This window comes from Cygnus olor, chromosome 4 (assembly GCF_009769625.2).
Source record: "Cygnus olor isolate bCygOlo1 chromosome 4, bCygOlo1.pri.v2, whole genome shotgun sequence".
In the NCBI taxonomy this organism is placed as follows: Eukaryota; Metazoa; Chordata; class Aves; order Anseriformes; family Anatidae; genus Cygnus; species Cygnus olor.
Genome location: NC_049172.1, coordinates 43,404,424 through 43,428,107, shown reverse-complemented (window position 1 = coordinate 43,428,107; position 23,684 = coordinate 43,404,424). Strand labels below are relative to the sequence as shown.

General features: G+C 46.0%; 1 protein-coding gene across 3 annotated transcripts; it reads left to right on the top strand.

Moving 5' to 3' along the window:
- Positions 1-2,724: 2,724 nt before the first annotated feature.
- SPRY1 (sprouty RTK signaling antagonist 1) lies at positions 2,725-8,090 on the top strand. 3 transcript variants are annotated; one of them, XM_040555746.1, is made up of 2 exons: positions 2,725-2,896; positions 5,843-8,090. In XM_040555746.1, the coding sequence occupies exon 2, from the start codon at positions 5,898-5,900 to the stop codon at positions 6,861-6,863; it is 966 nt and encodes a 321-aa protein (XP_040411680.1). In that variant the 5' UTR covers positions 2,725-2,896; positions 5,843-5,897; the 3' UTR covers positions 6,864-8,090. The 3 variants fall into 3 exon arrangements, with proteins under 3 accessions (XP_040411680.1, XP_040411682.1, XP_040411683.1); XM_040555748.1 differs by lacking the exon at positions 2,725-2,896 and adding an exon at positions 3,902-4,351; XM_040555749.1 differs by lacking the exon at positions 2,725-2,896 and adding an exon at positions 4,365-4,719.
- Positions 8,091-23,684: the final 15,594 nt, after the last annotated feature.

Genomic DNA, 23,684 nt, shown 5'->3' with positions numbered 1-23,684 from the left:
GCGGAATGAGGTGCTGACGTCTGGGACCAGGTACGTGTCCCCGTTCTCAGCTGGGAGCTGAGCCCTAGCATGAGCCAGGAGATGCTGCTTAGGGGGAAATACAAAGGTATTCCCAGGTGGGATGCAACACAGCAGCACTGTCACTAAGTACTGATAGTGGGAGGACCGTGGTTTATTCAATCCATCTTCACAGAGGTGTAGTTCATTACCTATAAAGCTCAATCAAGTGACTTAGGAAAGCTGCTTCTGGGTGTAGATTAGGAAAAAAGGAAAAAAAAACCACGGAACAACAACAAAAAACAACGGAACAACCACGGGCTTTGCTTTTATTCTGTGCAACATGTCTTCTGGCACCCTGAAGCTTGCACAAGGGAGAAGCAGTATACGACTGCAGAACATGGAGATTATCTCCTGTACATGATCCTCAAAGTGAAAGCGGAAACGGGGACTGAATCATGACTATCAGCGGTCATTCAGTCTCCTGGACCTAATTCTGGGAGGTTTGTCATGAGGATTAGCACTGGGCACAGAGGGCTGGTCTCTCTTGACTTCTTTTATTGTCAGTGAAACAGAGAAGCTCCCTCGGAGGACAGTTTGGATTCCCGTCTGTCTGTCAATCCTCAAATTAAGGTTGTGCCAGGATGTAGTCATAAGGTGTGTCAGTCCTCTTCCAAGCTGCCAACTTTTTCTCCAGAATTTTAGCTCTCCTTTTTCTAACAAAAGCTTCTTACTGCTATCATTTCCAAGAAAAATCTAATGAGATGACTTGCGTGAGATGCAGGCGTGTTTGCTTGAATCTGTGGAGAGCCTTCTGATTTAGCTGTAGGGTTTTGCCTCGTTTCAGTGAAGTGCTAGTCCTGGTGCCAAGTGATAGTAAACCGCTGCCAGGATTCTTGATTATTTTACTGACCCATTTAAGCCTAGTATTGTATTTCTAAAATCAAGCTGTTACGCTTGGCATAGTTTTTTAAGGTAGTACCCGCTTTGGAGATGTGCATTAAAAGGTGTTAAGCAATGTTTTCACAGCAGTTTCCTAGGAAAGAAACACACTGACTTGTGTGAGAAGACAGTCGGTTGCTAGATGTGAGTGTGCCTGGCCGTGCAGCAGAGCCCCGCTGACCCCAGCAGCACGGTTATCTGCAGTTTATCTGCAGTTTACCTACTGCTGCCACCGATGCTCCTCCCGTCGACACCGCTGCAAGAATTAGTATGTGTAGCACACCTACATAATGCTGTTTTTTCATCTTTACTTAAAACAGAGGGCTGTTTTTTTGTGTGTGAAATAAAGCTAAAATATAGTGGGAGATGATAGATTTTCACAGCGAAGCGCTACACTCCCATAGTAACTTCTGTTAATTTTTGCTGGTTATTTTTGTTCTTCAGCAGGAATTACTGTTAGTTGGAAGAGTGGTAGGTTCCAAAGGTTTCAGATGGGTTTCAGAAATTCCAGAAGTTACTTTTTTGCTTTCTGCTTGTGGTGTGTCTGAGAGTGCTTTTGGTGAGAAATCACATTTTCTAATCCCCCTTGCAATATTAATGATGAACTGGCATATTTTATGGCCATGTTTGTCACTTGAGCCTCTGTGATTGGAAGTTCATCTGTATGATTGATAGTTCATCTGTATCAGATGATACAACAGAATGATATATCAGAATTGATAGTTCATCTGTATTTATTTCATGGAGAAATACATTGTAGAAATCTTTTTTTTTTTTTTTTTGTATAGTGATGGAAATAAAAAAAATGTAGTTTGGCTATTTTCTTTCCAAGCCTGGTGAAGATTAATGAAAAGAATGAAGAATTAATGAAAGAATGAAATGAATGAAAGAATGAAAGAATAATGAAAGAAAAAAAGAATGAAGATTAATGAAAAATAATTGCACTGGGACAGTGAGTGTGATCTGGGTGGACAGAGGATGTCACAGTAGAATACTGTGCACGGGTATTTTCTTGTTTGTAAGGATTATTTGGTCTTGGATGGAGGTTCCTTCTAAGCAGTTTTGAGTATTTGTAGTGTGTGTGTGTGTGTGTGTCTGTGTGTGTGTGTGTGTGTGTTTAATTTGGGACAAAAGGTGGGAGATCTTCAGTTTCCTGTAAGAGATTGCAAAAAGCCAGTTAGAATATTTTGGATAAACATGGGACTTTAGGGATGGTTAGCCAAGTCCTAAAAAGCCTCGCATGTCCCAGTGCGTCGCATATTCATAGAAATAACTCCCAAAATGCTTATTTCTTTTAATATCATTTTCCCGCGTTCTTCAAGTTGCCTCTAAATGACCTGTGGTCACGCAATAGGTAGCATATATACAGAAATAAGGGCTGTGAGGACAGCGCTGTGATTCCTCCACTGATCAACATGTGACGGGAACCTGCAAGGCAGGCGGGTCAACGCCGAGCTTCGACACCGAGCAGCGGCTTCCCTCTTCTCGGCAGGACCTCACCCCTGCACCGCTGACACCCCTGCCCCCTCCGTGCGGGCCGGGCCCCTCGGGGCTCCCGCTCCCCCTGCTGGCCGGGCCGGGGGCGGCCACCTGCGGCCGAGCCGTGCCGGGCCGGGCCGAGCCGGGCCGAGCCGCGCGGGAGGGAGGCGCGGGGCCGCCCCGTGCCGTGAGGGACGCGGGGCGGGAGGCGAGCGGGCGGCGCGGCCCCCGCGGGCTGGAGCCGTGAGCGGGCGGAGTCCAGTCCGGGATTTCGGGGGCGCCGCGCGGTGACACATCGGCATCACGGGGGCGCGGCCGGGCGGCGGGCGGGGGCTGCGCGCTGAAAGGCGGCGGAGAGCGGCCGCGCTCACTCCGGCGCGGCGGCGGGACGGCGCCAGGCTGCCTGCACTGCCCGGGCTGGACTCCGCGCCGGGGCCGCCAATGTGCCCCGGCAGGCAGGCTCTCACCTCGCCCTCCGGTAAGCTGCGCGCCTGCGGGGCCGGGTCAGGTGCGGGGACGGACGGACGGAGAGGGAGGGAGAGGGAAGGGGGCGGCGGGGCGAGCCCCGGAGCCGCTGCGCTGCGGCCGCGGGCGCTCCGCGTTGGCCGGCTCCGATCGCCTGGCAGCGAGGCGGCGGCCGGGCTCGCAGCCTGTCACCCGGCCGCCGACGGCAGCGCCGAGCACATGGCAGCCGCCCGCCGCACGGCTCCGGCCGCAGCCGGCCCCGCAGCCCCGCTCCCCGGCTGCCCCCCGCGCTGCGGGGCCGCGCTCAGCCCTCGCCGGTGCCGGGAGCGAGCTGCGGAGCCGCCTCGGCGAGGCTCGAGCTGTTTTATTGTCGCTATTACCGCTTTTATTATCGCTATTGCTATTTTTTATTATCGCTATTAGTGTGTTTTTCGCCTCGGGCGGCCGGGCAGAGCGCTGCCCCTGGAAGCAGCCGCGGGGGAGCGAGGGGCAGGCGACCCCCGAGGGGCGGCGGGGTGGGCTGGGAGCCCGGCCCGCCGCAATTAGCGCCTCCCGGCGTAATTAAGGAGGTAATTGGTTTCGGGGCGTGCTTTTTGCGCCTGTAAGCGGCGGGGCGAGCAGGTGCCGGGCGGCACGGAGCGGGGCGGAGGGCGACGTCCGCGGGGGCGCCCTGACAGAGCCCCGGCGGCCGTTAGCGGCCGGTGGTGCCCGGCGGCCGTGGGGCTCCGGACAGACCCCGCGGGGGCTCGGGGGGGAAGGAGCCGTGCAGAGCCGATCCGAGCCGTGCCGGCTGCCCGCAGCCGTCTGCGGGGATTCCCCGCCGCGGCAGCGGCCGTGCCGCCGTGCGCTGGCGCTTTAAACGCCGGGAAGTCCGCCCTCCGCAGGGAGCAGCGACCTCGGGCTGCGCCCTCCCCCTGCAGAAGGCGGGGGGGAAGCCCTTGTTTTCATTCATAACTTTTTTTTTCTCCTTTTTTTTTTTTTTTTTTCCCCTCCTCTTCCTTCCTCCCCGTCAGCTGCGCGCCCCGCGAGGCTCGCAGGGGGCGCCGCCCGCCGCAGCACCTCAGGGCCGGGGCTCGGCCAGCCCCGGAGCGGTGCGGAGCCGCCAGGTCCCTCGCCCCGTCCTGCCTCATGCGGCCCCGTGTGACGGGGGGCAGCCGCTCCTGCCGCCCGCAGCGAGGGGCGGGGGTGTCCTCCTGGCGGCTTTCCTCGGCCCCTACCGCCCTCTGCCTGCCCCGCAGCCGGGCTCGGCAGTCTGCGCGCGGCGCTGGTGCCGCGCTTTCCCCCGAAGATGGCACTGGATGTCTTTCGCATTTTCGTGGGATGTTATTTTGCCTTCCCCCGGGAGCCCGGCTCCTGGCTGGTGCGGCTGTAAATCTCTCCTCCTGCGCGTTCATTCAGCCTTAGCGCGTTGTGGATTTGTGTTCAGCGCTCGGGAGGGACGCTGCTTGTTGTGCCGAGTGAATCAGAAGTGAGTGCGGTTTTCTTCTGCTTCTCTTTCTTGCTTTCTTCCTAAGCCTGTGACCCTAAGGCCCTCACAGGTGACATTAAATGTAAAATGAAACCTTCGGCTGGTGGATCAGCACAGAGACTTTTGCGTCCTGATAGGAGCTGGTACTGAGCTGTTGCAGCGGTCAGAGTGATACAGATGCACGATTACCTGCTAGGATAAGTCCTGCTCTGTCCTTCTCCGTGCGTCCACAGTGCCTGTGTCGCTTGCGTTGCAAACAGCTCCGTGCCACCTGCGGGCTGGAGAGGTGAGACAGACTTTTCCACGGTTGTTGGATGGGTTCTTTGGGAGTGCTTGATCACCTAGCACTCATCTTGTTGTTCCTTCAGGTAAAAGTACGTGACATCTTGCAGGGAGTTTGTCTAGGGCTTTCGGTAAAGGAAAGCAGTTTGTTTTATGGGTTCTCTCTATAAATCTGGCTTTTAGGTAGTCTCATGTACGTTTTCGTGTGGGTACAGAACTGTCACTGCAGTTTTCCAAATCGGCGTTTCCAGATCGGCAACCTGTGTGTTAATAGTTAAAAAGACTGAATAGAAGAATTTGTATTTCGGAAGCTTTTAATCAGTTTATCTTGGGAAATATTATTTGTTCTTTGTTTTTCTTTTTTTAATTCTGTTTTTTTAAAAGTGCCTAACTTTTTTTTGAAACACGTCCTTATCCGACACTTAATTTGTCTTATTCTCTTCTACCTGTTTTTCTTTCACACTCTGCCCTTTGGTCAGAAAATACTTGAAAACAGGCTTCTGTTTGCACCCTTATTGCTTCTGTTTGCACCCTTATTTTAGTTTTATGAGATTTGCATGCTGAGTTCCTTACGGAAAATGTCTCATCCACTTGACAGTGCTTATTTCAATGCTCTATAGTGCACGTACCTCACCTTAAAAAGGATACTTATCAAAGCATGCTAGCAAGCAAATCTGTTTAGCTTTCTGATGCTGCAGATTAAGCCAGAAGAGTGAGAATTGTGCGTACTCTTTATTCTGCCCTGCAGAACGCAGCCTGGCATTGCTCCTTAATGTTTCCAACTTAGTTTTGGGGGCAGGCAGAATTGCTATTGCTAATCAGACATTGAGCTCGGTAGCAAGTGAGAAGCACTTGGTTCCTGTGGCTTGCCAAGTGAGCTTGCAGGTTAATGCTGATTTTTATAGTTATTTTCTTTCTGAATTGTAATTTTAATGGCAAGGGGTCTCCCTTAGCATTCCTCACCTATGATGCCATACCCAGGTTCTCCCCATTGCTGGACTTTGGCCAGATCCTCAGCGTTGTTGTAATCCCCTGCTGAAAGAGATCAGCGCCAGGTGGCTAGGGCAATTTGTGGTTTGCCATATCACTTTTATTTTCAAAAAGTATCCTGTTCTTTGTTCCTCCTTTGCGCTTGATCTTGTGTCTGTATGTATATATGTACACACGCAATGTTTATTTACACTTTCTGACTTCTTATTGTTATTCTAGGGTTTCAGATGCATGCCAGGTTCCCGCTGAATGCCAGAGGTAGAGATCGCTACAGATGGAGCCCCAAAGTCAACATAGCAGCGGTGGTGGTTCGTTAGTAGTGATTCAGCAGCCCTCTTTGGACAGTCGGCAGCGGTTGGACTATGAAAGAGAGAGCCAGCCAACAACGATCCTGTCGCTGGACCAGATCAAGGCCATCAGGGGCAGCAACGAGTACACCGAAGGTCCATCTGTGGTGAAAAAAGCTGGTCCGCGGACAGCACCAAGGCAAGAGAAGCATGAAAGGACTCATGAAATTATACCGATTAATGTGAATAATAATTATGAACACAGACCCAGTCACGTGGGACATGTGGCACATCAGCATAACGTGAGGGCCCCGGTCTTGAGCAGATCAACGAGCACGGGGAGCGCAGCCAGCTCTGGGAGCAACAGCAGCGCCTCTTCAGAGCAAGGACTGCTGGGTCGGTCGCCTCCATCCAGGCCGGGTTCAGGCCACAGGTCTGACCGGACAATCCGGACACAGCCCAAGCAGTCGTCTTTGATTGTAGATGATCTGAAGGGTCCTCTGAAAGAGGACTTGACGCAGCACAAGTTTATCTGCGAACAGTGTGGGAAGTGCAAGTGTGGTGAGTGCACAGCCCCGAGGGCCCTTCCTTCCTGCTTGGCCTGCAACCGGCAGTGCTTGTGCTCCGCGGAGAGCATGGTGGAGTACGGCACCTGCATGTGCTTGGTCAAAGGGATCTTCTACCACTGTTCGAACGACGATGAAGGGGACTCATACGCGGATAATCCCTGCTCCTGCTCCCAGTCACATTGCTGTTCTAGGTACCTGTGCATGGGAGCAATGTCCTTGTTTTTGCCTTGCTTGCTCTGCTACCCTCCAGCAAAAGGATGCCTCAAACTGTGTCGAGGGTGTTACGACCGTGTCAATCGTCCAGGCTGCCGATGCAAGAACTCCAACACTGTCTATTGTAAACTGGAGAGCTGCCCCTCCCGGGGTCAGGGCAAGCCCTCATGATTTTTGGAGGGAGGTTTACTTCCTCCAACTTTGATTTTCAGGTTGTAGCTGATTTTTTTTTTTCCTTTTTTTCCTTCCCCCATTTAGGGGGGGTGGGGAGACTGCTCTTTTGCTTTCTCCCTCCACTTCAAATACACAAGTTCTTCCCTTTGCATCTTTGTTCTCCTCTTGAGTATTCACTCAACTGAGTGTGGAGCGTTTTACGTAGTCATTGCTGCTCTTTGGTAAGTGTGGACTTAGTATCTGCGTCTGCCGCTCACTTTGGCAGGGTCGTCTGAGTTTGTAACTGAACCACTCCTGACAGAGACAGTGAGGGCTCACTGGGCTCTTGCAGCTTCTTGCTCTGAATATCTTCCCAAAGATGTTTTTCCTTCTCAGCAATTTTTTTGTCGTTAACCCCCTGGGGTACCAAGGAGTAACTTTTCATGAGTGAGCTGGATTGTGAAATAACTTCTTGAGTGTGCTCTTCCTGGAGAGGGATGTAAAATAAAGGCTTTACCAAATGAAAGGCCTGATTCTTCTGTAAGCAGCCTGCATTTTTTTTTTTTTTTTGCCTCCACCTCTTTTGTCTTAACTTTTGGAATATTCTCAGTCCTGAGAGCTAGCTGATTGTTTCTCCCCTTGCTTTTTTTTTTTTTTAACTTGAGTTTTTGCTACACTATGTAGATCTTCACATTGGAGACATTATGGCTGCAACTGTACTCATTTGTTTCTCTTGCTGTCAGATCTTTGAAGGATATTGCTCACTCCACCTTCCTGCTCCTGTTTTATAGTCCATCAGTATCATGTTGATATTAAAGTTGGTGGTGTTCATATATCCAAACAGCCTTCAGGTGTCATTGAGTCACCTAAACGTTCTTGAATCTTTAATATTTCTTGTGATCCTCTGGTTTAGTGAATTTAGCTCTGCTCTGTACTTTATAATTTTATTCTGCTCCCTGTTTTATTGCCTTAGCCACAAATTGTGGTCCTTTTTTGTATATTTTATGTATAAAACACAAAGTTGAATCCCAACTATTTTTAAGACAAAAGTCTGTTAAAACTTTTTTTATTGTAAAGAATATTTATTATGTGAATCTCTATTATTTTATGATATTTATTGCAAAAGACTTTGAAAATGTACTCATGTCTGAATATAACAAAATATCAATACTTAACGAAATAAGAATGACACGAAGAAAGTACATATGTTAACTATAATGCAGAAAATATATTAATTAATGAAAATGGCTCTTGAGTTCTTTTGTTACAATGACAGGTTGTAAGCTACTTTTGCATATTCTGGGTTCTTATTTTCTTCCTCTGGTCAGGTGGTCTGTCAGGTAGCAAGTAACTTCCTATTGATACTTCAAAACCACTAGTCTGTGCTCTAGTTTAGTTTCCCTAATTTTAAGTTTGCTAACCATTGATCAAGTAAGTTTTTGCAATTGAATGTATGCATTGTGCTCAACAATGCCAAGAGGTGTAGGCCCTATTTATTTACCAGAGCATTAAATGTAGTTGTGGAGGAGGACTTCAAGTTTAGTTTCCTAAAGAATACCAAATTAAGATGTAAACCCATTCTAAATTTTCCCATGTAGACCTTCTTGGCTGGTTAAATTATGATATAAAGTAGAGTTTGGGTTGCTGCAGTTTGCTAGCTTTGAGAGTTGTGTGTGTATGTGCACACATATATATGCGTGGCTTATTTGTTTCTCTTCCGATACGTTTTCCCAATGTCAGCTGAATCCACCTTCTGCCTTTAAATTAAAGGCTCTTAAGGGTGACCCAAGTGTCACAGCTACTTGTGACCATTTAACACTTACTCAACAAAACCCCTTTTCATTAAGAGTGAATGGGGAAACCTCATTCTTCTGTCCATGTGTGGGTCAAGGCTAACACCACAGTTCTCTTGAAGTAAAAAGTTTATTAAATGGATGTAATTCCACATGGTATTCAGAGTAAGTGGTTCTAGAGAAACCCCACTTAAGGAACACTAATAATCTGACAACTGTGTCATATTGCGTTTTGAAGTCTTCTGCTTTGAATTGCCATGCTCAAGCTGTTCTAACTCCCAGTATGCTGATGATTGGAGTAAGCTGGGCTTTTGTAGTTAACTGCATCAAAGCTGACCAAAAAATGCGTTCTGTATTAAAGAGCATGTATAATTTCTGTGAGGTACACAGCAAAATCATAATAATGTTACATCTAAGAAACAATTTGCTTTACAGTATGCTCTTGGTAATACTGCTCTCTCAATCTCAGTTCTGCACATAAACGTGACAAAATTTACAGACGAGGAGCCTTGTGGGGTAGCAGTGTGTATATATAATCTGCCTTCCACAATTTATTCTTCGTGAGATGAAGCAAAGCCAAGAGAAGAATGAGGAGTAAATGACTTGCTCAGCACTACTTCCTTATCACTGATACTTCTCTAACAGTGGCAGCTGCAAACAGCCCTCGGGAGACAATGAAATCCTTGTCAAACAGTCACCGTTGGTCAGATAGGGCCATTTTTAAGACTGTGTACTGACACTCAGAAATACCGAGCCAATTGCAGTTTCCTGACTGGATGCAATCCAGCTCTGTGTTGAGTATGTTTGCTTGAATGGTGTTAATTATTCCTCTCTTCAAAAAAAAAAACAACCAACCAACCAAAAAAACTATTTATGTTGTTGACTTCTGTCTCTTTTTCAGGCAGGTGGATTATGTGGGGTTTTGTTAGGGTTTGTTTCTTAGCAGAGCAGAAGAAAGCCCAAAGGACTCACTCGCACATAGCCTTTCTGTGACCATCTTCCATTATGAGCTGCATCACACCATTGGTCCAGATTTCCTAAGAAATCAACAAAAACATGCTCTAGTTAGATTAAATAATCTTTACTAACTGAAGTTGGGAATAATTTAAGATTGTTGTTTCTTAAGAGGAACATTTGACTTTGACCTATGCAGAAATTAGGTGATAACCATTCACTGTGTGTCTGAAGCAGCACTCTAAGTGCCAGGTGTTACCCAGAGAAGGCAGCACTGAAGAAGTAGAAGTAATAGCTCATTTGTTTCCTTTCCTTTCTTGTTTGAGATATTGCATCTTTTGTACTTTACATCTATCTCTCTGAGTTCACTTTTGGTTCTGTCAGGATGTGGGATGATTGCCTTACTGTATGGCAGTGGCCGTGACGTCTCGGGCAGACAGACGGCTTTTTGCAGTGTAGAACCAAGCAGGGTCGTGTGAGGGCAAATGGGTGTCTTCCTGGTGGGTGTGTGGTGGTAAGTGAGCTGACAGATGCACAAAGTAAGCCTCCACACGTTGAAGGGACAGTAGTTAGTTCACATATCCCCAAAGCATCAATCACTATGATCTGTTCTACTGCCTACAGTGCAGTAAGTGGAATGACCACCTACAGATACAGCGTCTTGTTGTGAGGGGGTGAACAGATTTGCTAAATGCTAATGGGACTTCTGATAACTGGGAGACTGAAGTGTAGATTTCAGTCCTTCAGTCCAAACTTTGTCAGCGTGCTGTTCAGGTCACTTCTTACACATCTGTATGGTGCCTACAGTGTCCGAGGTCCAGCTGCTGTAATGATGTAGGTGAAAATTATTTCTTAGCCATTTTCAGGTAGCTTTGATAGTTTTTATTTTGAAAAAAAAGAAGAGTACATGGTATAAAAGAATTTAGGCAAGAAGCGCAGCTGACCTAGTAACCTAGTTGTATAGGTTGCTGATGGATGTGAGCAAGCTGGCCATCTGGTTGTACACGGCAGAGTGCCGAAATGTCTCGGTGTAAGATCTGGGAGGAAGGGAAAAGGGAAGCTTCACCAGGCTGGAAACAGTCTCTGTTTGCCTAGCATCTCGAACCCGGTCGTAGGAGATGAGATTTGGAAACAGATGGTAAGTTTCCATGTTCCCTGCTGCAGGAACACATTGTTAGGGTGAGAACTGGAGAGTTAAGGTGTTCCACTAGAGACAGCTTCGTTACGCTAATGCTAGTGTGGATGATAGTGTTGTCCGAGGGGGAATAGTACTTAAGAAATGACGAGTGCTTGCTCTTGTTTATGGTTCTGTATCATAACGACAGGTGGGAGAGGATTAGCTCCTCTCCCTGTGATAAAGCAAATCTGTTAAGAGGGATTAAACAGGCTATATGAAGTGTTTTAATGGACTTATATGAAGTAATAGATTTTTGTCCTGGAGGAATGCTCAGGACTCACTGATACTTCTGTGTTTCTTGTTCTGCTGAAATTACCTCCAAATGCTGAGGAATCCTGATTAATTGTTGGCTTTCTTCCAGCTGGAGCATTTCTGTCAGTCATGGTAGTGCTTCGAAAAAAAAACAACCTGGAGTACAATGTTGTCCTACTATCACACAACTGGATTTACCAGCCTTACAATGTGCGTGGTTTGCACAGGTGTTGTTCTGATTAGCCTTCATCCTTGGGCAAGCGCTTTCAGGGCAGCTCTTAAATGTTTCTCCTTCCTAGCTGCGGTTATTTCTCATCTTGCTTTCCCTGATGGGAGTAGCGTAGACGTGGCTTCAACCCTAGCCAGTGGTTACATGGCCATGGGGGCCTGTGTGAAGTTCTGTACTTATTGGAAGGATCTACCCGAAAAACTTCAAAGCTACCCAGAAAGTTGCCTTCATCGTGTTCTGCCTCCCCCGTTAGAGCGAGGGCTCGGCCTGTAACCAGTATCTGGGGCTGATGTGCCGCTGTCCCGCAGGGAATAGGGCTGGGCTGTGTGTCAGGTGGTCAGCACAGCCCCTGGATCTGCTTTCTGGTGCTGCATCAGTGCTGTGAAATCCCAGCACAGGATCATTTGGGCCCTTTGTGTTCCCTTGTGCTGTGACTACTCCCTTGCAGCAGGGAGATGGGAGCTCTTTCAGAGCACATCCCCACCACCAACCACAGTGCCAAAGCGCAGGCCCTCTCTAAACACCGCAGAAGGTGTCGATTCCTGCAAGCATTACACTTTTCAGTTGTGTTTTCACTGTGTGTGCACTTTGTTTTCATGTGTACAGGTAGCAATGTATAGGTGTGGATCTGCTCTCCCTTCAGCTGGACTGGGAGTACTTGGCTATGTCTGGGTAAGTGCATTTTGTTAGATACTGCGGGCTTTGGCTGTAGTGTTAACAGGTAAATCCAGACTTGGTGTTTCTTAAAGGCTGAAAAGGAATATGTACATGTCGGCCACTATATCAGAAGCCAATACAGTTGGAAGAAAGCTCAGTTCCCGGAGTGGTATCTACTGCTCAGTGTGCGTTTGTGACTGAGAGATGCAATGCCATCATTTTCCCAGTGTAATGCTTGCAGCTGCCGCTCCCGCTTCTCCAGGTGAAGGTGTCTTTAGATGAGACACTTCCTCGTGTACTTATTAGTAAATACAAATGAGGGACAGATTTCCTGTAGGCCACACATAACCTTACTAGGTTAACGTATAGAGGGGTGAAACCCTTTCACTTTTTACTTCAAAAAGGACCAGAAAATCCCTGTGATCTTTCAGTATTCGTGATACAGTGCATTTGGAATGGAATCTAAGCCCGTACTGTAAAAGGAAAGGAAGCAGTGTGCCATCCCAAGGGGATGATATTGTCACGCATGTTACAAAACTAGCAATCTTCAGCTTGAAAATGTAATTATTGCCAATTGCTTGGTTTTGAAGAAACATCCATTTGTTTAATCCTCAGAGAAAGGTGTGCGTGACAGCCGTGCCTCTCTTGCACTGTCAGCACGCCCTGTTTTGTAAACCTTTGTATACATGTACAGTGCTATGAATCTGAAAACAAATATCCTACAGAACACATTGTCAAAAGGCACAAATGTTCGACAGAGGCTCTACCCCAAAGGGCTGAACCTTATTGTGTTTGTGCAATAGGGAGCACAATGGAGCTCGCATACTGCCTGACCGTTCGGGGCTGCTACCGTAGTATGACTGGTTTTATAATGCAGAGTATTCCTTCTGAACGAAGCCAACGGGTTTACACCAGTGACTAAGTTTGCCAAACATAAGTGTATGTCCACTAGTGTCTCATGTCACAGCAAGCAGTTCTGAATGGACTCGATTCTGGCGGTAGGGTGTTTTCCTGTTTTCTTATTTTGTTTTTATTAATTGGGATGGTTCATACCACACACTGTCTTATGAACGATTAAGATTCGTAAGTGTTAAAGTGTTCCTAGTTTATATGATAAAGTAACTGGGAGAAGCAGCTGGAATGTCCTAAATACATGCTAAAATTATCTACTTAATGGATATTTTAAATTGCCTTGCCCATCTTCTGGAGAATACTTCAACTTCCAGACCATATGACAGTTCTTCCAGTGCTGTGAGAGCTCCTCTTCCACATGTTAAGCAGGAAGAAAAGTTGGCGTTATCTGACATGGGAAAGATCCTTTCAAAAGCATCATTTCTTACTTTTGTGGTGTTCGATCTGATGCTTTTGGATCTGCACACTTTGAGAAAGACACTTTAAAATGAAAATGAATAAACCAGTTGCCAGAGAGAAAGCGGAAAGTTCCATGGCTTTTCCCCAACTTGATTTTTAGGAGATGGCATGGTACCTTCTTTTTAACATTGAGGTTTCCTAGCTGCTCCTGCTCAAAAATCCATTTTCAGAAAAATCTATTTCCTATCATAATCTATTTCCTGTCATGTCATGCCCCCCTCTTTATAGAGAATAACTGTATGCTTGCTCATTATTTTACACTGTGTGGAGTTCTTCCGGATGACAAATGCTCTGGCTGTATGAGCCATCTGTGCTGCTCTGCTGCTGAGGCACTTGCTGGTTTAATGCACTTCTGCATGCTCTGTCTCTCTTACGAGTCACAGTGAAGGTGATCCTGGTTAGTCAGGGTGGGAAATACAGTTCAGTTGGATCTTGGGATTTTGTTTTGGTCCAAAGTTCAAATCTGGATATGAGCTTTGCCAAAGTTTGGCAGTACATGGTACCTGGGCTTGAGCTTACTGACCTGCAAGAGAACGTATGGAAATATATTATAGTTGAAAATGCATCAGTTCTGCTGCATTAAACAAAGGATCACTGTAAGAGCAAGTGATAGACTTATACAAAATCTTTCTGGAGACTCCACATCTCTCTCTCTCTTTTTTATTTTTATTTTTTTTTCTCAAATCTTGAGTTTTAGAGTCCATGGGCTTGTTTTCCCCTTTCCATCTCTTGCCTCACACTGGAGCAGGCACACTTGCTGTGGTGCTTCCACAGTCATCCATCATTGCTGCCAGGTGCAGATAACATCCCCTGTAATTGTTAATCTGCTTTGCTCTTCCTGCTGACAACTCTAACATACTTGATAGGGGATAACTTTATCTGTTCAGGTGGCAAAAAGTGCAATAGTACCTCCTTACCAAGTAACTCAAAGCATTTTGCGCTTGTACTTAAATTCTTTTAAATGGACTATGCCTGATAAAGCAGCTCTGAGGGAAATATTTCTCTCTTGCTGCTGGGAAAGCCGAGACCTGAGGGTTGTGTGGTGTCACGCTGCGAGGCACTAGCATCTTTGACTGGCAGTGTGGTGTTTTACTGTTAAGTCATTCCTCCATACAGAGAGATGAATGAACGGTGAAAGTGCTTAAGGTCTAAACTGTAGCACTTTCTAGAGGGTATTTGTAAACTGGATGTTGTAACATGCCACAGGCTGTGTGCGTGCATGCATCCGACTGTGATGATTTAGAAGCAATGTTTTTACTCTTGGTTGGAACAATTTGTAATCCTAACACGGGGACCTATTTAAAATGCTCTTGGTGCAGCACACTGTGCAGTACGATCCATCTGTAACAAACAGGTCCACGTTTATTAATATATATGTATTTTAATATTTGAGAACGGCGGTGATCCTGATCTCTGGATGCCTGCATTGGGAGATGTGGGAAACGAGGCGGAGGTACAAATAATACATGTTACTTGCGGGGCTGGAAACCAGAGCCATATCCTATGGCCTTCTAATTAAAAACCTTTATTTCCACAGATTTAGTCTGTGGGCCTTACTAAATAGATCAGCCTTGGGTTTCTAATGGTGAATATTTTAGGAGGAATGTAGCCTTTGTTACTATGAATAGTCGGGAGCAGATTACCGGGATGCCAATTTCCTGTTGCCTTTCAGAGCTGCAATTTGAGCCCTATTTGCTCCTGGCTCTTGCACAATTGAAAACAATGGGTGGCTTCTTTCAGGTTTCACTTCAGAGCTCTTAGAAGCTGGGGAAGTGGCTAAAGCCCTACTTTACAGGTAATTAACAATAGATAATGTTTGCTCTGCGTTTTTTCTTTCTTTCTTTTTCTTTTCTTTTTCTTTCTTTTTCCTTCCTTCCTTCCTTTTTCCCCTCCTTCCCTCCCTTAAATGTAGGCAGAAGCCCACCCTGAGCTCCCAGTGCAGATGCCGTCTTGTGGATGCGGTCCCAGGCGTAACCTTAGCGAGATGGGTCAAATTTACATCCAAGCAAATAAAGGAAAAAGCAGAGTGGAGGAGATGTTTGGTTGCTAGAAATGATGAAGGATAAGCAGCAGAGCCTGGATGGTCTGCCTGTCTCAGTCAGCCCAGTATGTGAGTGTTTACTGTTGAGAACCTGCTCTTTGATTTAGGGCCCCTTTTTATTGTATCCTCTATCTCCTTTATTAGGTGCACACTTCTCAAACCTTGTTGACATTTATGTAGGATGGTTAAATATTTTCTTATGTATATTCAGTTCTAGGAAACCACTTGTTCTTTAAAGTTTATCTTAAATACAGAAGCTTGTTTTACCACATAAAGCTATATATGTCTTTTGTTTATCATTATCTTGATAATTATCTGTGGGCACCTAGGAAGAAGCTGGAAAAAAAAAAAAGCTTCTCTCGCATCATTATTAGTATTTATCTAAAAATACACTGCACACGGCTGGGGCAGAGAGGAAAAGTCTGAATCGGGATGCTTGAGTTCCTCGCGGGTAGCAGGGAAGAGATTAACATCAGGATAAGTGTCACCTGCTGCCAGCCTCAGAAGTAAGCTCTGTGCCTGCATGTTGCAGGCTGTGAGGCAGTATGTGGGCAAGTTTTGAAAGGATGGGAAAAATAAAAATGGACCTTTGAACGTGCTGGCACAGACGTCTCTCTTTTTGCCTGTAGAGCTAACTATTTATTTGGCCTTGCTGCGTATATGGAAACTTCCTGAGTAAGCGGGAGATTCGTGTATGCACATAAAGTAGTTGCCCAGTATGTAAATGCCCTCTTGCGTTTCGCATCTGCAGACATTATGCGTGCAAAAGCTGGAGGAGAGATGGAAAAGTTTGCTATGGCAAAACCTGCTTCAGTAATTCCCGGTTGTTACAAGGAGCCTCGCTCACGTTTTTGCTCTGGGTGAAACCCTGCATCTCCTACACTGCCCTGCCCCAAGGCAGCCTCTCGTTCTGTTCGTCCCTTTGTCAGCCGAGGGCAGGGTTTGGTGGTGGGACTGCTGGCCCGAGAAGCTGCTGCCTCTGTTGGTAATGCTGATGCAGCCATTCATTAAATACAGGGCACCTGGACTGAAGGTCCAGGGGAAGAGACTTCTGGTGCTGGTCTCTGGCACCAGGGAAAACTTCACACAGTGCCATACCTGGAGGCTGCAGCCTTAGCGTTAGGGCTGCCTCTCTGTGTTAAATGAGATCTTAGGCTCCAGGACAGTCATCTGCTCTCTCACCTTACTTCCTGGCCTGAAGGTGCAGCTTTGTAGGTAGTTACTGAGACTACACATATGGATATAGGGCTATGAGACAAAAAGGAGAAGTTTCTAGCAGCACCTGATGGAATTCTGTACATGCACGCCATCCACATGAATTTGAACAATTGAGAAAGTACTAAAAAAAAAAAAAAAGGAAAAAAATGAGAAGCAATTCTGCAGTTTATGCCTGTGTTTCTGAGTTTCCTATGAGGCGTGTAGCGTTTCATTAGCTTTAACTGTGAACACAGCTTTTGCTTCTTGTTCTCACCATCTGCAAGGCTATCGGAAAAACTGTCTGACTCATTAACCCACTTCTGTTTCTCCTTCTTCCTGTTGTAGCTCTTACTTCTATGACCTAGGTGATGTCCTTTTGACTGTAAATTTTGCAATAGAAACAATCCCCAAAGGAAGTAAACGTGGCAGCAACTTTGGATGTGTTTTCTTCAGAGCTGGGACAGATGAATGGATGGGCCTTCTGTTGCTGATCTTCATCAGGAGCTCTGGAAAAGAAGAGGGAGAAATTTTGGGCAGAGTCTTAAAGCCAAGCTGCAAAACTGCCTAATTCATAGCTTTGTTCTTGTGATTGTGATAATGTCCTTCTTTCTCCAGTTCCTTGTTGATAATTTAGGAAGACACTGGAGATAGATGTGAAAAAGTGGTTTTCCTTTTTATTTTTTTTTTTTTTTGAGAACTACAATACATTTTAGAAAAGTTCAATAATTTTGCCTCTTACTACTACCACTGGTAAATCTTGTTCCCTTGCATTAGGGAAATGTGAACTGCTGTAGCGTCAACATATATTTGTACACGTAACTTACGTTTACAGTGCAGTTCTCTATTACAGCTACCTTTCCCTAATTCTCTAGCAGCATAAGCCCCTCCTGTACCCCCACTTGTCTCAGGTTTATTTGTTGTTGTCCCAGTTCTCCAGAGGAAAAGCTGGAGTGGCCTGGGGTGACCTGGGGTTATCCCTGCAGCTGCAGGGATCGGGGTGCCCCAGCAGAGCGGTCCCTGCTCCGTTCAAACCCACCCCAGGTGCCCTTCATCGTCCCCGCCTGATGCTCACTCCCAAGGTTTCCAAATGTGCTGGTGAACTTGGCAAGGATCGCCCACACTGTATGTCTAAGGGAAATACCAGCCAAAGTGGGAGGGTGCCCATCTCCTATTTGCTTTATTCCTGTTTCCAATGGGATTTAATCCAAAGAACCCAGGAGTTCCTGACTTACACATGGCTGTCTCAGGAGTGTGCCGATGGGCAGGTTACATGAGCCAGCCGGTGGTTGTCCACCTGAGAGGACAGAAATGCACTTTGTATGTAGACTCAGCAGCTCCACAGGTAATAGGGAAACAAGTGCATCAGGTTTAGCTGCAAATTCTGCTCAATGTACTCTGTCAAATGGGAGCCTGCAGTGAAGCTCATGAAGGATTACCTAAAATTTGGCTTTGTTCACTGGATGATGCAACCTGAAAATCAAGCTTAACTCAGTTTCTACATATGGATTTCAGAAACTAACTACAGGCTTTTAAAAATATTGACCTTGTTAGTTCATCTTGCCTTTAATTTATAACTTGGAATAGTCAAGATAAAGCCAAGTCCTGACCCTGATGTATAGGGCTCACACTAGAAGAGGAACAGAACAATTGCAGGGGTGCAAGTGAACAGGAGCACTTTGTTGTATTTTTTGTCTATCTACATGCCTAGCATTTGAGATTTGTAAACCTTAATACTCTTAATATTTTATTTCGAAGTTTCAGTGAAGATAATTAAAACAATGGGAAAAAAAGTGATTGTATGTTTTATGTGTGTTCAATAAAGACTATTTCTTCAAATCAAGAGCTTAATTATAACCCTTAATTTTCTCAATTTGTGTCCAGCTGGAACTCGACACCATAGGCATCTACTGCATTTTTACTTCTCTTACAGGAGTAAGGAGTGTGGTTTTTTTTTCGGTTATAAATACACACACTCATTTTCTTTCAGACAACTCTCCTACCTTTTCCTGGCAGAGGATAATGTTGAGGAAATGCAGTGCTTCTTGGCACCTTGACTTAGAAATGCTGAGATAATATATTTTCCTCCCTTATTGAATAATTATTTGCCATTGCACTGCAAATACTTCTTCTTACTTAACACAGAGGGGCAAAACTCCAGGATCCGGGCTGGTGTCCCTCAGCTGGACCTGTTCATCGCCTCGGCCAGACCCCTGGCAAGGCAGGGCTTTGTGAAAGCACTGCTGTGCAGGCTGGGATCCAGCCCTGCTGCTGAAGGCACCCCGCTCTGATGGCTGTGGAGGAATTGCAGATGAAAGCAGAGGCCTAAGAGCTAGGTGGCTGGAGTTACGTGAGGTGACTCCCACCCACTGCCACTTAAACTCAATGAAGTCCTTTTTTCCTGCATTTTTCATCTCTGCCTCTGGCTCGCTTTCTGACTTTTTTTTTGAGACATATTTTCAAAGAGACACTTTTCTGACTCTTCTGGAGTGTTTATATAAAATACAACTCGTGATAAAAATATGTCCCATGACATGGCCTGTATGATAGATAACCACGTCCTCTCTCTGCTTTTGCCTTCTGTGGGCACAGAGATGATATGTGGGGATATTTGCATACACAGTCAACATAAAACAAAGTTTTTCCTCTCGCAGGTCAAAAATTTCCTCTGTGACTTTGGACAGACCGTTCTGTTTGTCAGCCTCGCTCGTACATGATGTTCTGCTGCAGAAAATGATGCCTCCATCGTGTTTTTCAAAGAGGATGTAAATTTGCCAAAACAAATGATGGGCAGAGGAATGCCTGCCTACTCTGTTTTGGTTATACGTAACCTTTACAATATCCTCTCACAATGCCTCCCAGATAAGTGGGTGGTATGCCAGAAGCACAGAATAGTTAAGACGTCTCATGATCTCATCTGCTCTCTGCTTTAAACAAAGTGCTTTTGATGGGTTACGAGACATGACATCGCAGCCTGATGGACAGAGCCAGTTGCCCCAGGCCCTGCAGCTACGGTGGTGGGCACCCCACAGAGCTGCTCTGCAACGAGCGCCGAAGAGAGGAGAAGTGTGAATGACAACACAGAAACAATGGGTGAGTTGGATGAGGATGTGCGATGACACATCGGAGTCAGAAGGGCAAACAGTTTGTAAAATTCCCCATCCCGACTCCAGCCTTGGCGGAGGTACAAGTGCAAGGGGAGGCCAGCAGACCCTGAGACTCCAGGCCTTCCTTCCAGAGAAACAATTCCCACTCCTCATCCTGATCATAAGCGGTGGTGGAACCTGTTTCACATTCTTACTCCTTCCGTTGGAAAAAGTCAGTGTCCTGATAAAGTGGTATTTTATACTTTATGTATGCAAGAAGCAGTATGAACCAAAAGCCTGAGTCAGGAAGGCCTGCCGTCAGATCTCAACCTTGCTCTGGGACAACAAGGAAACCATCCCATCTTCCTGCCCATTTCCCCCCAGAACAGCTAATGCTGACATAATGGGTACTTTATGAGATGTTACTGTGTCATTCCTGTACTTAAAATAAACAACACACTATAAGCAATTAGATGTCAGGAAGAATTTTTTCATGGAGGAGGTGGTCAGGCATTGGAATGGGCTGCCCAGGGAGGTGGTGGAGCCGCTGTCCCTGGAGGTATTTGAGATGTGTGGATGTGGTGTTTAGGGACATGGTTTAGGGGTGGACTTGGTTGTGCTAGGTGATGGCTGGATTTGATGATCTCAAGGGACTTTTCTAACTTATTACATGTATTTGAATTGTATGAAGTATTTTTATTATGCTTTCTGGAGTCATTAGTAAGAAGGTAGTATGGAAAGGGAACCACTGGGTACAAAAATTATGGCCTCAAAGATGACTGCTTTAAAAGCTCATTACAAAGGGAGCATTTTGGGTGGGGGTAGCTGTCCTTTTGGAGCTCCCCTGCTGGGGAAACAGGGGATGCTCTCTAAGGCTGGTTTGGAGAAGCTCCTCCACCATGGGACCTGAGCTTTAGCTTCAGCAGCTGTCTCAGCACTTGGGCAGCCCTTGCTCCTGGCTTCGGGCTGTCGTTCTGGCTGGGCACACCGATGTCCACACTTGGTTACTGGTCCCTGACACCCCTGACTTCCACTTTCTAAGGGACTAATAGTTTCTCATGCTTGTCTCCATGAGCTTAGCTCAGTCCAGGCACACAGCAGAGATGCCACCTGGCAAAGGGAAACAGGTGAAAGCACTTAGTCATCTGCAATCATTTCCTTAACAAAAGGACTTGATATTGTCAGCTGGTGCATAGCCTAGGGGTTATCCTCTTATCTAGGCCTAGGCAGGAAACCGTCTGATTTACAACTGGATGTAAGAAATAGTGATTGCACGCCTAATCTGCAGAGTAGATTACTGCAGTGTATTTCCCTCAGGGTACAACCCTGCAGGATCCCAAGTCAGCAAGATCAAGCAGTGCACCTGTGGGTCATTGGCTAAGCAAGTTAGGGTACTGAGGACAAGGTAGACTGGTGCTCCAGGATCTGAAAGCTCAGTGTGAAATGGAAAACTTCTGCCCTGAAAGCTGTGAGCAATCAGAGGCTCCTGCGCAGGCTTGTTTCTGCTCCTAGGGAGTAGCTGTGTTACTCCACAAAATCAGCAGGTGCAAATTCATCTCAGAGGGGCCACACCTAGGAAAAGAACCTTTGCTCAGATGTAAGGGTAAGTTTTAGGTCTGTTCTTCTGGATACAGCTCACAGTCTGTCTTGATCTCCTCTGGGCCTTCCACAAGATCTGCAATATTAAGCTTTGGGGGGTTGTTTATTACTTTAGAGGGCTAATATGTCACTGTATAGCTGTGGGAATCGTGCTGCTGTCTTCTGTTTTGCTGGAGCTGCCCTGGAGCACCTGGTGTATATTTGGTGAATCTATGCTATGATGCTAGAGTCTGCAGTAGCACGCTTCAGATAGTGTGTTGGTGAAAAAACTGGCCTTTGACCTGTGGTTAAGCTTCAGCTATTTGGTATGAGAATTATACTATCTGCTTTTTGCAAAGTACCTGTTCTGCATCTTCTGGAGAGACCACGTTGAGGTACTTACCAAATGAATGTACGCTTACTCGTTTGGTGCGTAACCAGAGATGATCCCTGTCCAGGACAGGGCCTTTGGGTGGCCTCTGTGATACAAAGGGTACACATTTAGAACCTTGTAAGTGTAGCCCTGTATGTGGCTGGTGATGGGAAGCTGCTTGTTGGAGGGCATTAACTGCTTGATAGCGTACCTTGCCCCATCCAGGTGGCCCCTGGAAAGCAAGGTAGTTTGGAAATGCGTCTTGCAATTAAAACCTCTGTTTTCAAGTGCAACTTTGTTGCTTGTGCATGCTGGGAACAGCTTCCCATCTTTCAGTCTTTGGGTTGCTGGGCTACACTTAATAGGATATATTTGTTTCTTTCCTCCTTGAACCACAAAGCTGCCAAACTATCTAAGAAAGAGGCTCGTAACTAATGCTAAGTGGAAACCAGGGTGGCTGCTTAGCATAGGGCTCTTGGGGCATGCTCTGGCCTCAAAGGATGCTGATGTGGCTCTGAAATGATCTTTTTTTTTTTAGTTACTGTACTTGGGACTAGAAACTGCCCCCCTGCTCCAGATGCTTGTCTTGATTGTGACTGAAATATGAATATTGCACTGCTGTAGTATGGAAGCATCCATTTGGGGATTTTTAATTTCTTTTTTTTTTAGGGCACTCAAGGAAATGTTTAAGTTGCTTCTCCTTAAAAGCTCTATGTAAATTCCCGTCATAGGTTTTGCCCTGGGATTTTGGGCCTGTGCTCTTCCTGATGATAACCTCATCATTTACTTTTGCCTTGTCTGTAAGGCGACTGCTATGGGGATGTGTTTTCTTAGTTGTCTTCTTCTAGGCAGAATTTCATTGCTCCAATAAGTGTTTTTACTTTCTGAAGTGCTGAAAGTGTTGCTATCAAAGCAGCAACACACTTGACCTGAGATTCACCTGCTTTATATATATATATGTATATATACACACACACATTTGTATATAAATATAATATATATATATGCACACTTTGCCTTCAGGTTGTTTTCCCCACAGGGTTTGCACAGTGAGTGGAACACAATTTCCATGTATGCTGCGTGGATTGAATACCTTGCCCTGATTAACCATGCAGTGCTTTTTGCTCAGCCCTTGAGGAAATAGGGAAAGTAGAGGCACAGGCTTTTGCCTGTGCTTTTCCAATACTTTTTGAGTGTTTAAAATCCTTAGAGAAAAATGCTTTTACCTGATTAGAAACTTTTAGTTGGGTAAAAAATGAGAATAGGTACTGAATGGCAAAAAGGAGTACGGGGTGGGTAAGTGACACTGGTTGTGTGTGTGTGTGTTTTTTTTTTTTTTTTTTTAATTCCACTTTACAGTGATCCATTTTAACTCCAGGCTTTTCCTTTGGCCTCGTCTCCAAATTATATTCTGTGTGTTTCCACGTCTGTTTGATATCTAGTGTTTTGGTGAGACTGTAGTGGAAGTGCTGGTGTTTTTGCCCTGTGACTTAGCTTATGATAAATACTGCAGCTGCTGCAGCCCTGGTTTTGCCATTTGGCCAAAATGATGTTGGTAATGTTGTTTTCTGACCTGTCACAAGCAGGCTATGGTGGAGGGCCTGTTCTGTCATGTTTCTGAGTTTTAATTCTTGCTTTGAGGATTTTTTAGGTGAGGGTTACTTTTTAATGAAACCCTCAAGTGTCAAGCTGTGTCAGACACGTTCAGAATTCTTGAGTTCTTCTTTTTGAAGCTGACCTTGGAGAAAATCAATGCAAGGAGTATTTTTCTCATCCGATGTCTTCATGGCTCTCTCTAAAACATACGTCAGTGTTTCCCAGCTGCCCTGGTTTCTCATGCATATGAGCCCTGCCAAACAGTTTCCTAATGCACCCTGTTAGGACAAAGGCTCAGTTGTTGTTTTTCTGTTGATAAACTGGACATTTAACTGCTTCGTTTCCCTCCTACTGCAACAGGATTAGCTGGAGGCTATTTGCTCAGGCCCCAGTCCTTGGGCTGGCTGGGGCAATCGCTCAGAGGTTCAGATTTAGAAACCAATGAATGTCAAGCTGCACCTCTGAACTCAGCTTCCTTTCAGATGAGCCAGGGTGACCCACAGCCAGCTGTAAAGAGGAGTGCAGTGACCACCCCCCT